Source organism: Mirounga leonina, unplaced genomic scaffold (assembly GCF_011800145.1).
Source record: "Mirounga leonina isolate KUSES-001 unplaced genomic scaffold, KU_Mleo_1.0 Mir_129, whole genome shotgun sequence".
Lineage (NCBI taxonomy): Eukaryota > Metazoa > Chordata > Mammalia > Carnivora > Phocidae > Mirounga > Mirounga leonina.
Window position 1 is genome coordinate 20,616,878 of NW_023270323.1, and position 14,225 is coordinate 20,631,102.

At 40.6% G+C, this 14,225-nt stretch overlaps 1 protein-coding gene across 3 annotated transcripts in view; it reads right to left on the reverse strand.

The window, feature by feature from the left end:
• The window catches only part of FAM47E (family with sequence similarity 47 member E), a 60,297-nt gene that overhangs the window by 5,620 nt on the left and 40,452 nt on the right, over positions 1-14,225 (reverse strand). For 2 of the 3 annotated variants that reach the window (XM_035004758.1, XM_035004759.1), the window contains exons 4-6: positions 13,066-13,216; positions 10,982-11,182; positions 4,896-5,051 (exon numbers count right to left, since the gene is read on the reverse strand). In XM_035004758.1, coding sequence (XP_034860649.1) covers positions 4,896-5,051; positions 10,982-11,182; positions 13,066-13,216 — 508 coding nt within the window. Of the gene's footprint in view, positions 1-15; positions 237-4,895; positions 5,052-10,981; positions 11,183-13,065; positions 13,217-14,225 lie in introns of all 3 variants that reach the window. The other variant, XM_035004757.1, reaches the window with a different exon arrangement.

The window sequence follows — 14,225 nt, forward strand, 5'->3', positions numbered from 1 at the left end:
CTGCTAGGCTCTTACCTCCTGAAATTGCCGTCATCAAAACTGAGGCTCACACTGAGAGACTGAAACCTGAGTGTCCGGGAAATGCCCCAGCTGACTTTTGTGCAAAGGCAGCAGTAAATAAATCTATAAAGACTGTGGCACGTGGATGAAACCCATTCTGCTTCTGCAAAAAAATGACCCCTCCTCGCCAGATTTTGGCCATCCTGGTATCCTTGTAACATGGCAACAGTCTGCACCTGAATCAGAAAGTAAGATGAGTAAACAGGGGCTGTAAATGAAACGAACAGTTGGGGCTATGGGAAACTCAAGACAGCTGCTTGGTTCTTCCTGGCTCCCTGATAAACCCCACTCTTTGGTTTTTGCATTACCGAACCCACTGCAGGGCTTTTAAGATGAACTCAGATTATGAACTGACATTGGTGGGGAAACTTCTATAAAACTGCAAAAACAGTCTGCAGCAATGTCTGACGGGCCAGGTTCATAATCCTAGAGAAACTATTTTTGTTTCCAAAGGCCTCAAACCTCCTCCCTCTGGACCCTCGGGACACCTGCAGCTGGACTTCATTCAACTGCCCCTTAGCTCGGGTTATCAATCTGTTCTGTTACTTGTGTGTGCCTTCTGGATGCGTGCAAGCCTTCCCCTGCTACAAGGCTGATGTCCTCACGATGGCAAAGAAACTGTCAGAGAATGTGTTTCCCACTTGGGGGATACCTTCCACAATCTCCAGCCATCAAGGCACCCACTTTACTTGGAAAATCACAGGAGGCTTAATGAAAACCTTGCAAACGTTTCGGAATTATCATTGTCTTTATCACCCGGAATCAACAGGTGAGGTTTAGAGAACTAATGGGATCCTCAAACTTAACATTTCTGAACTTGCTGAAATCATGGGACTCCCCTGGCTTAAGGTATTACTTCTGCTCTCCCTGTTTGCAGCACCTCCTTTGGGAAACATAAACTCAGCCCACAGGAGATAGTCGCCGTCAGACCAATGTCTAATACAACCTTCTGCTGATCCCTTGTCTCATGCTAGTATGACCAGCTACTGTACCTCTTTACTGTCTGATGCTCAAGCATATCATCAACAGATTAAAGAAGATTTAATCTGATCCCAATTCAAGGCCACAGGCTAGAGTCTGATGATTGGGTATTCCAGAAGCATCATCAAAGAAAGACAGCCCTTGAGCCCCATTGGAAGGGTTGACCACTCCTGACAGTGGTACTTCTGACCACTGACACTGCGACAGAACTAGAGGGTATTGAGCCCTGGATACACAGCCCACAGCTAAAGAAGGCTCCACTTGGCATCTGGTCCTGTACAGATGCTGGAGAACTCTGAATCACATAGGTGAGGAAGAGAAGTTATCTGGCACCAAAGTAGACTGCTTCTACCCAAGACTCTGATTAATACCTCATACTTTGACTAAACATGAAACCCCTTCTTCTTCTCTTTTCATTAGTCGAACATTGGCCAGGAAAGATAATTCCATCATCTGTATCTCCCAGTCCATTGCTAAGGGAGGCAAACTTGCAGATTACTGGATTCATCATGATGCAAGAGACCCCCTGGTCCTCCCTGTGACCAATTTCTCTTATATTCCCACATCACCACAAACTACAGTTGAACCCCTGCTTAGAAGCAGGTACCCAAGCAGACACATTTACCCATGTGAACCTTTGTATATTTGCACCCCCACATGCCCATGATTATATCAAGATCAGATCTGCCCCCACTCACCAAGAGATCTCACCAGCAGGACCCATCTTTGTCAGGCACTTAGGATGACTTTTTATTTCAGGCTAGACGGTTCTCTTCCCATATGCACTAAAAACCTGGCTGACCTCTGGTGTAGGAGTAAATACAAATGAGGCTATGATCAGAAACTTCTTAACTCTTGGAGACATTGCAGATCCCATTGCTAAGACCCTAGCTGCCCAGCAAAGATCCTTAGACTTTCTGGCCAAAGTGGTCCTTGACAACAGGATGATCTTTTAGCTGGGCAAAGAGCTGTCTGTGGTATGGCCAGCACCACATGCTGCATGCACCTGGACTAACACTTCTGGGGAAGCTGAAACTCAGTTACATTACATCACTGAGCAAGCCACTTGGCTTAAAAGGGTGACTCTTAGGACTGGGTCATTCTTTAATTGGTTTGGTCTTGGGAACCATGGCTCCAAAGTGCACTCCAAACACTGGGAATGATCCTGCTTATGGTTATCGTCATAATCTCCCTGGTGTGTTCCGTTCTCTCAAAAGCTTGAAATGCATGTTTGTAGCTGCTTATCACCAAGCAAATGATCTCCCTAAGACTGGAACATCAAAAAAGAGACGAAGAGAATGGCTGGCTAAAAGACTATGAGCCTGAAGTCACGACCTGTGAACACCACAGCGATTCATCAAAAGAAATGGGATCAACAAGAGCTGTTAGAACAGACGCCAGCTGAGAGTAGTACTAATGCCTTCAATTTTTTTTTTAAGATTTTATTTATTTATTTGAGAGAGAGAATGAGATAGAGAGAGCATGAGACGGGGGAGGGTCAGAGGGAGAAGCAGACTCCCCGCCGAGCAGGGAGCCCGACGTGGGACTTGATCCCGGGACTCCAGGATCATGACCTGAGCCGAAGGCAGTCGCTCAACCGACTGAGCCACCCAGGCGCCCTAATGCCTTCAATTTTGATCACACCTCTCAGTTCAGCTGACAGGTTCATGAAGGGAACGGGGGAGGGGGGAGTGTTAAAAAGAAACAACAGGTCCAAAATGGAGTCACTTATGTTAAGCCCCACCGAGATTTAATACCTAATCTAATTGCAGTTTCAGCCTCTCCCACGAGTGGGATTTTAAACCAGTCAGTCTAGAATTTCCCAGTGAGCACTAGGGAGCTACTCTGCATAATATCCCTGCCCTTCCGCCTAAGAAAGGTGACCTTACCTGGAACAATCTTTTCTTTTGCGATAATTTCCTTGACCCACCCCATTTCTGCCTATAAAAGCCATCCATTTTATACAACTCCTTGGAACACACTTCCAGTTATTAGGATGGTGCCCAATTCGTGAGTCACTGAATAAGGCTAATTACACCTTTAAATTTACTTGGTTGAATTTTGTTCTTTAATAGATTTTAATTTCAAAGGCCATGACAATCAGAAAAGATTTGCTCCAGTCCCAACATCTTTGGGGTATTTATGTATCCTTTTGGTTTTACCTTTCATTTATTTGAATTTTAAAATTGGATAGATAAGTTTATGTCATTGTAACTCAGTTCTTTAATACCATTTCACCTTCCAAATGAACGCAACCAAGAATAGAGAAACTCATGTGTTACCAGCAAGATAGCCATGTCATCATAGTGACTGCCCTTTAGCAGCATCCCATCACTCCTGTGTCTTACAAATTGGGACGCCATAGTCAAGTGCAACTAAAGTGCACAGGGTAATTCAATCTTCAGGAATTACAAGAGTGTGATTTATAAACATCATTATGGAACAACCCCATTGTTTTGAATCCTCCCTGTCTCTAAGCTGTCAGGTAAATAATCTTTTACTGTAATATATAACCATATTTCCAAAATCTAAACATTACTTCTTTTTCATGAGCTTACTGTCACCATTTTGGCAAACATCTTTACTTACTTTTGCCATCAAAATGGAATATTCTTGTACAATTCCTTAAACCTTTAAGAATTAGTCTTTAAGAATATATTTCTTAAAAAAAAAACTTCTAAGACACTTTAAAACAATAAGTTTTGTAACCATTTTTGTTTTTCAATATTTAATTCATTGAGAATTGTTCATTCATGTGTTTTGTTATTTTTTTAAGTACAACTGGAATAGTTTTATGTTATGTGTGAAATTCACATAAACTTAGATATTTTGCTCCAGAAAACACACACCAAGAAATTCTACTGAACATTATTTACATTATTTATAGGCTTATATAAGCATCTTGTGCATATAAATTTCTGTCATGCCCCACATCTGAAAACAAGAATTTCATACCCACTACTAGAAAAGATAAAAATGACCATCCTTCCCGTCTAAGCTTTCCAATCTAAAGGAGGCAATCAATGAGTGATTACTGAATGAATGAGTAGGCAAATTTGAACAGCATTTTACTTTTTTCCAAAGTGTTTTCACATCATTATATGGGAGAAGTTTTGGACCTGTTGTAAAAGAGAAGAGGTTCACAAATATTCTTATCAGAGTTCTTTCTGTTCAGGTGTTGCATCATTATTTCCAAATTTCTAGGACTACGATGAGTACCTTCTTTCTGTTATGCGCTTGTACACAAGAGTTGGGCAGACAGAGTTTATTTGCAGTAACATTAGAGCACATCCTTGTTACGTGTGTTTGTTGCTTTGTGATATCAATCAGTGCTTATTAACCTTTGCCCCTTTTCTTTCAGACAGATCCTACAACTCTGCTGAACTGCATAAAGATGTTTCCCAAATGTAATTCTGAATTCTTTAACATTCATCCGTTGCTGACAAAAATAAACTTCACATTTAGTTACTCAAAGAACCCATGATGTTACATCCATTCTAAGCACAGAGGTGGTCCTACCGGGTCACACCGCCTTTTGAACAGCCAATTTATCCATTGAATTAATTGTTCCAAGAATGCTAGGAATACGATGAGTGGTTGTCCCATCTTTAGAGATGGTGTGTCTACCACAAAGTCAGGAGATTCCAAGTCTTCCTTATTACACATACAATGTGTACTTATTACACATACACATACAATATAATGGCTTGGCTTTCTCATTGCTAAGGTCAACATGCAAGCTGGAAGACTTTCTGGAGCCTATGTTTCACCCAAAGACTGGCTTCAATCTGAAGTACCAGGTACGCTGTGATAATCTTTAGATCAGATGATCAAATCTCAGCATATACACATACCTGTTCCTGCAGCTCCTTTTTAAAATTGTCATCTTGAGCTTTACATGAGACCTTGGGGTCAACCAAAGGTTCATCTGCTCTTTGCTTTTTCCACAACTTGGTGTTCAGATACCATGCTCCATACCTCATCTTCACACACTTTGGTTTATGAGGATTCTACAGAAAATAACATTATTCCCAATTTCATTTGTTTTTTATGCTTGTCATTCCAATAAATTGAAGATTTAGCTTATGAAAGCAGTAGCATTTATTTTTAGTTTATGATTGATCCTTGCCAAAATATTTTATGAAGTTTCAGTATGCTTTGGTTTACAAAGGTACCTTGAAAAGTTCATGAACAAGAAAATAATGTGATGGTTAAGTATGGCCTTTGGACTTAGGCAAACGTGGATTCAAAACCAGCCTCCCCTACTTAGTAGCTATGAGTCCACGGGCAAATTATTTAATTCTTCATCTGTAAAATGGAGATAATAGTATCCACTCCATAGGGTTGTAGTAAAGATTAAAGGAGAAAGTTATGTAAAGCAGCTAGAAATCATATAAAAATCACATATTTCACTGAAGGATAATGACCTTAAACAATACTGAGCCAAATGGGGCACCTGCGTGGCTCAGTCGGTTAAGCATCTGAGTCTTGATTTCAGCTCTGGTCATGATCTCAGGGTCCTGGGATCGAGCCCCATGTCAGGCTCATCGCTCAGTGGGGAGTCTGCTTCTCTCCCTCTTCCTCTTCCTCTGCCCCTCCCCCTGCTCGCAATGGTCCCCATCTCTCTGTCTCTCTCTAAAATAAATAAATCTCAAAAAAACACCAATACTCAGTCAACCAAAATAATGAGCTATAGACTTACTATGAACCCAGCACTGTGTTCAGCCTTGTAAATGCTACACTACTTACGATCAAAATGCTATCCAGCAACAGCAACAACAACAAATATGCTATCCAACACTCATCTCTTGCCTCCAGTTGGAAGAGAGAAAGAGAAGGAAGAATAAATGTCATTCCTTTCTTTCTCCCATTCCTCAGTAGCGAATGAAGGATGTAAAGAGATCTGTCAGATCATAGCCTGATAGCGTGGATGTAATGCCCACACACTCAGCAAGGCAAAGATATGAAACCACAAAGATTCTGCCCCTCTCTCTTCTCACTCACATTTAAACCTAAGGCAGAATGTGTGGGTCATTCTAGAGTCAAGTCCGATATTCCTTATCTAAAGCAAAGAGGATGGGACAGAGCAGAGTGGGGGGGTGGGGAGTGAGCCCTTCTCAGAGCTGAATTCAGCATCTTGATCCCTCCATTTCAAGCATACTGTTTAAAAACTGTAACCACCTCACAACACTCCTTGTTTTCCTTCCCTGCCTCACTTTTCTTAACAGTACATATCACCATTTGATATGCTATATAGTCTTCCGATTGCTTGTCTCTCCTTTCATCCTCTAAAATGTAAGCTTCAGAGATTGTTCCCGGATACAACCCTCTGGCATCTAGAACAATATTTTGGACATAATAGGTGCTCAATAATATTTGTTGAATTAAAATTGATTGTTTAACTTGGCATTATTGATACTTTGAGCTGGATAATCCTTTGTTGGGGGGTCAGGGAGGGTGCTCTCCTAAGCATTGTAGGATGTTTATTTTTTTTTTAACTTTTTTAAAAAGATTTCACTTATTGGGAGACCTGGGTGGCTCAGTCGGTTAAGCATCTGCCTTTGGCTCAGGTCATGACCCCAACTTCCTGGGATCGAGCCCCACATCAGGCTCCCTGCTCAGCAGGAAGCCTGCTTCTCCCTCTGCCTCTGCCTGCCTGCCTGTCTGTTTACTTGTATCTCTCTCTCTGTCAAATAAATAAATAAACTCTTTAAAAAAAAGATTTCACTTATTTATTTGTCAGACAGAGAAAGAATGAGCGCACAAGCAGGGAGAGTGGAAGGAAAGAGAAGGGGGAAAAAAAGGAGGGGATGAAATCTATACTACTGTTACACTATAGATCTGAGTTCTGAAATATGTTATGGTGACTAGTAATCTTTCAAGACTCAGTACAAACATAATTTCTTCTGTGAGGGCTTCACTGAACCCACCCTTACCCCGTGCTTGGTGGAATTGATTACTTCTTCCTAGGTCTCTATGAACCATGACATCATTTCATTATAGTTAATCGTTTACCTGTTGACCCAACTAGCTGTAAGCTCCTTAAGTGCAGGAAACAAGCCTTTGACTCTGCTCCTTCATTTGTTCCCAGCACTTTTTGGCACATAGCAGTAGAAAATCAGAAATGTTTGTTGAAGGATTGCATAGACAAATGGATGAATGAATATACAGGGCAAAGAGAGATATGCTGCAGTAGGGACACAGACTGCTAGGAGAGATTAGAAGAATGAATTAATGTCAACCAAGGGACCTGAAAAATCTCCATGGAAAAACTGGCATATGACCTGGGTCTAGAGGAAGATACGAAAAGGTAGACATGGGAAGAGGGGCACTTCAGGCAGAGAGAATATTATGAGCACAGGTAAGGTTGAGGGAAAGCTCAGAGTTTTAAAGAAGACCAAAGAGCAATGTAACAGGCCCAAGAGTAGGTGGGATAAAAATAAAGATGGGGATTTCCACTTCTGGAATAGGGATCAGATTTACCATCCCACATGCAGCAGCCAAAAAGTTGAAATAAGTATAAATATAAATATAATATAAATATACACACACATATAATGGTTTATAAGACACTAGACATCAAATAACAAGTAGGATGTGCTCTCTGTCACTATCTCTGTCTCTCTCTCAAATAAATAAAATTTATTTTTATTTAAATTAAAAAAATTTTTTTAAAGATCTTATTTATTTGAGCCATAGAGAGGGAACACAGAGGGAGAGTGAGAGGGAGCAACAGACTCCCTGCTGAGCAGAGAGCCTGACATGGGGCTTGATCCCAGCACCCCAAGATCATGACCTGAGCCAAAGCCAGATGCCCAACCGACTGAGCTGCCCAGGCGCCGGCCCCAGTTCACTGTCTTTTTTTTTTTTTTTAAAGATTTTATTTATTTATTTATTTGACAGAGAGAGAGAGACGGCGAAAGAGGGAACACAAGCAGGGGGAGTGGGAGAGGGAGAAGCAGGCTTCCCGCGGAGCAGGGAGCCCGACGTGGGGCTTGATCCCAGGATCCTGAGGCCATGACCTGAGCCGAAGGCAGACGCTTAATGACTGAGCCACCCAGGCGCCCCCCAGTTCACTGTCTTGAGAGACTTTCCAGGCCACAGAGCAGGGAGACACTCAGGAGGAGACCAGCGGACTCTCCGAGTTGAGGAGACAGAATTGAGAGACCAGACCAAGGCAGTGCAAGTTGGCAGCAAGAAGTAACAGGAGAGAAGTGCATAGAGAGGGCACCCAGCAGTTTGCCTGCGTCCCCCTCAGCACGTGTATGAGAGGAAACTGCCTGAGTTTAGGGAAAGAACCACCCAAAAGCATTAGAAGCAACAGGGCCCAGCACGTACACAAGGCCAGGGACAGTGCCTGTTCCCTTCTGAGAAACCCGAAGACTCACAGGACACTGGGTACAATAAACTGAAGGGTCTTGTCCCAGTAGTAGAGAATTAGCCATAGACTGAACATTCCTTCAGTCCTTCGTAACAAATTTTAAGAGCTGACCCAAAAGGATCAAACTTTTCCAAGTAAGTTTAACTACATCCCAGAACAAAACTCAGAGGGAGAGGGAGAAGCAGACTCCCTGCAGAGCAGGGAGCCCGATGCGGGACTCGATCCCAGGACCCTGGATCATGACCTGAGCCGAAGGCAGACGCTTAACTGACTGAGCCACCCAGGCACCCCTCAAGTCAAACTTTTTGAAATGAAAATTATAATGTATATAATTGATGAAAAATACCCTAGAGGGATCGATGGCTGATTAGACGTTGCATGAAGAACAGATTAGAACCCGTAAGCATAGCAATCATAGCACAGAGAGGAAAAAACAATCCCAAACTGAACAGAGCAGCAGTGAGCTGTGAGACAACCCCATGCAGCCTAATTACATGTAATGGGTGTCCTCGGAGCAGGGAGGGGGAGAGACAACAACATTTTTGAAGAAATAATGATCAAAATTTTCCAAATCTGATGAAAACTTATAAACCCGTGGATCAAAGAGACTCAGCAACCCACAGGCACAAGGTGTATATAATAATCACAGGACTCACAAGCAGTGACAAAGAGAACATCTTTAAAGGAGCCCAGGGAAAACACACATCCAGAAAAACACAGATGAGGAAGGCTTAAGATTTCTCATCAGAAACAATACAACCAAGAAGGCAGTGGAATACCATCTTTAAAGTACTGAAAACAAACAAAACACTGTGAGCCTAGAATTCTATACCCACAACAATAGCTTTAAGAATGAAGGCAGAATAAGGATATTTTCAGACATACAAAAGCTGAAGGAATTAATCACCGGCAGATCATTACTAGAAGCAGGGTTAAAGGAGGTCCTACAGGCAGAAGGGAAATGACACCATATGGAAATGTATTTGAACTTTCACATAGTGACCCTCTGTCTGCCAGTCAAAAGGTCAGTTTTGGCAATAACCACCAGGGCTTATAAAGAAGCGGTTGTGCAATGATTTGTACATACGGGGAATTGAGCAATTTGATTCAGCCCAGATTCAGGGCGAGCTGTGGTTCAGGCTTCGGGTGTGATGGACATAATCTGTCTGTCCAACATCACTGTGCATTTTATGCTTTAGAAAGATGAGGAGCAAATGGAAAATTTTAAGTGCTGATATTAGTGTTGGAAAGCATAGTTTTCATAAACCTTATGCAACAGAGCCAAGGATGGAAAACATCACATAAGTAAAAACAGGTCAGTCCATTGTGTTCAAATATAAAGGACAAAGTTACTATGTTTAAATGTTAGAAATATAGTATCAAAGATCACACGTAAAAGACAGAGGGTAGAGATAATATATTGTTTTTCACTTTCAGAGAAAGGAACTTCCTCACACCCACACCCACCCCAGACCACCACTTAGGTACTTAAATCTGTTGTTGGACTTGGGGCACCTGGGTGGTTCAGTTGGTTGAGCTTCTCTGACTCTCTTGGTTTTGGCTCAGGTCATGATCTCAGGGTCGTGGGATCGAGCCCCGTGTCAGGCTCTGTGCCCAGCACAGAGTCTGCTTCAGATTCTCTCTCCCTCCTGCTTTCTCTCTCTCTCTCAAATAAATAAGGATGTAAATAAATAAATAAATAAAATCTTTAAAAACAATCTGTTGTTGGACTGATACAATTTGATTCGTGTGCATATGTATTTGCAGTTGTACGTCATGTAGAAAAGCACTTAAAAGTCCATTCTACTTCCCTTTGGAACACAGCTTGTTTTTTCTCCTCTGTTTCCTTGTTCTTCTATCTTCACGGGCAAGTGGTATTGAAAAACTGAGCAATTTGTTAATAATTGGCAAGCATGTGCTCAAGAATGTGGTCAACAAGACTCCCCCCAGAATTCATGAATTCTTTGGACAAAGAATAAACAACTTTAATGATCATTAACTGCAGCATTTAACTCTTGGAATAATAAACTTTCATGTATATTTCCATCACCTGTTAGAATTTCAACATATAAAACACATAGAGAGGATTTCAACATATAAACACATAGAGAAAACAATGAATATTCAGATATTAACAATAATGCTGGGGGTGCCTGGGTGGCTCAGTCAGTTGAGCGTCTGCCTTTGGCTCAGGTCATGATCCCAGGGTCCTGGGATCGAGCCTCACATGGGGCTCCCTGCTCATCGGGGAGACTGCTTCTCCCTCTGCCCCTTCCCCCTGCTTGTGCTCTCTCTCTCATGCTCTCTCTCTCTCAAATAAAAAATAAAATCTTAAAAAAATAATGCTGAATGGCATGCCTTGTTTATATAACTAGCTTTATTATGTATATTAAATATTCATTGATTTAACAAATATTTATTAAACACCAAAAAAAAATTCAAGAACTCTACTGAAAAAGGCCAGGCACCCCTCTCCTGAAATACCAGAATTCAAGAACATTTAAGATTTTAATCCAACTTAATTTTCTTTGATTTTCAGTCTTCTCTTTCGGCAATTACCTGTGGTTTCTGGTGTTTCTGCTCACAGTCTAGTTTCTGGAAAAACTGTGGCTCCTGCAGTTTCTTTAACCCCACTCTCTTCTTTAGCTCTAGAGGAGGCTGGTTGAGTCTTATCGTGTGGAGCACATCATGGCTTGGTTTACTCTGATAGTCAATGTCAAACTGTTTCAGGATGAACTCTTCATCAATGTTTGAACTTCCCTGGAAGAATATCACATTGCATGAATCAAGGACAAATGGTGAAATTCTTCTTTAATCTAAAGGAGGCATTTGACTATGGCTAGAGAAGAGGTAGTTTGGAGGAGAGGTAGAAAATACTCAGACAGCATTCACTGGGGACAAGAAGTATTGGGGTTCTGGAGAACTTTGTCAGTGTATTAAGGAACAACTTAGGACCAGCCAGAAGCAGTGAGTCCCTGAGGGAATTAATGGGCTGAGAAAAATTCAGTCTGTTTAATCCTAAACAAACTTCTGAGTGCATAAAGATGTGGCACACACACACACACACACACACAGGAATATTACTCAACCATAAAAAAGAATGAGGTCTTGCCATTTGTGACAACATGGATAGACCAAAGGGTATTATGCTAAACGAAATAAGACAGAGAAAGACAAATACCACATGACTTCACCTATATGTGGAATCTAAAAAACAAAACAAATGAACAAACAAACAAGAAAATGGAAACAGATTCATAAATACAGAGAACAAACTGGTGGTTTTCAGAAGGGAGAGGGGTGGGGGAATAGGTGCAATGGGTGAAAGGGGGTGGGAGGTAAAGGTTTCTAGTTATGGAATAAATAAGTCATGGGGATAAAAGGTACACCATAGGAATACAATCAATGGTATTGTAATAGTGTTAAGTGGTGACAGATAGTAACTACACTTGCAGTGAACGTAGCATAATGTATAGAATTGGAAAATCGCTACATTGCACACCTGAAACTGGAGTCAGATAAATGGATTCAGATAGAGAAGAGCAGCCAAGAGACAGAGAGAACACAAAACAACATTTAACCCCTAGATCTAGCTATACCTGAGGTTCCTAGGACCTCTGGATGGTTCCCTTACCTCCCTTAATCCAGTCTGAATTATAGTTCGGTCACTTTCCAATGAAATAGTCCTAAATAATATATTGGACAGAACTGACTAATGTTTTCAAAAAATGGGGGAGGAAGATTACAAATCCTAGTGGGTCTTAAATCCAGGAAAAACCTAAGGAATTAGACATCTACAGGGACTCAAGAACACAAATAGGTATTTAAATGGGTTCTCGAAAGGAGGGCAAGGAAAGATTTTAAGAACTAACAAAAGTTTACTCATGTCAGAAATACCTTTTGTGAAGGTTGTGGTTAAACATAGCTGTCTGAGTACTTACAGATAAATATAACTGAGAAAAATGAATTGAAGGAGTAAAGGACAAAGAGAAAAAAGGACATTGAAATGGAAAATAAAAATGTGAAACAAGAGGGTGGGGGAAATGAGTAGTTATTGGCCAAAATATATAAACTTTCAGTTACAAGATGACTAAGTTCTGGGAATCTAATATACAGCATGGTGACTATAGTTAATAAAATTGTATTTATACTTGAAAGTTGCTAAGAGAGTAGATCCTAAGTATTCTCACCACACTCAAAAAAGGTAATTATGTGAGGTGATGGATGTGTTAACTAATCCTATTGTGGCAATCATTTTGCAATATACATATATATATTATATGCAATATATTATATGCAATATACATATATATATAGAATTATCACATTGTACACCTTAAGCTTACACAATGTTATGTCAGTTATATCTCAATAAAGCTGGCAAAGAAAAAGAGCCACTAAAAAGAAAGAAAGAAACAACAGCAATGTGACATATAAACAATAAACACTCAAATAGGCTGCAAGCTTGCAAACTTTCCAGAAACATCATCTACAGGAAACATTTGTGATCATAAATGGTGGAAGAATCATAAATTCCTTTATGACTTTATTTGACTTAGATCATATCCTAACATTGTTTTTTAATAATAGCAACTCTGAGCTTGACTTTAAAAAGTAGGTTGTAAGTAATACTACTAACTTACAAAAGTAGTAGCCCAGTTGCAGAAGTTCCTAACTCCTTTGCGCACATTTTCATAACAAAGAGGACCATCTTTATGGAGCAAATCTGTTTCGCTTGGCTTCTTTTCTTCATAAAGCCATTGACCTGGATGTGACACAGGAGTCTTCTTGGGACTAAGGATAATGAGATCATCAAAGACTTACAAGATGAGACACCATGAATCCAAGTAGATTTCAAACACTATCTTTTTTTTATTATTATTATGTTATGTTAGTCACCATACATCATTAATTTTTGATGTAGTGATCCACGTTCAAACACTATCTTGAGAGAATAAGATGGTAATGCATGCATTTCTAAAGTCTCTCACAAGCTCATACAAGGTAGATGTTAATTTTCCAAAATCACCTTCTCATCCATATCATAAAGGCAAGTATATCATGATTAGTTATAATAATTAAAATGTATATGGCATTTTCCAGTATAAGTTGAGTTTTTGAAATTATGAGTACCATTTATTAAGATATGTGCCAAATTACTGTCCTTGGAGTCTGCTAAAGCCATAGGCAATCTTGACAAGCAGGAGATGTCCTTGACTTCTCTCTCTCTCATCCCTAAAATCCAGCCCCTTAACAAATCTGGTAGGTTCAACTCTGTCTCCATCTCTGGACTGTTACAAATGCTCCTCACTGGTGTCTCTGATCTTCTCTTAGGGCCCCAACCCCCAACACCTAATCCATTCTCAGCACTGAAGCTAAAACAGTCAATTTCAAAATATAAATCTGGTCATAGCAAATGAGGCCACCCTTCACCCTCAATTAAACCTCTCAATAGCTTCTTTTTATTTTTATTTTTTTTAAAATTTTATTTATTTGCGAGAGAGAATGAGAGACAGAGAGCATGAGAGGGAGGAGGGTCAGAAGGAGAAGCAGACTCCCTGCTGAGCAGGGAGCCCGATGCGGGACTCGATCCCGGGACTCCGGGATCATGACCTGAGCCGAAGGCAGTCGCTTAACCAACTGAGCCACCCAGGTGCCCTTAATAGCTTCTTTTTAAATTGAGATATAATTCACATACTATAATATTTACCATTTCAAGGTGTACAATTCAGTGGCTCCCATACATTTACAAAGTTATGTAACCTCTACTATTATCTAATTCTGGAACATCTGCATTACCCCC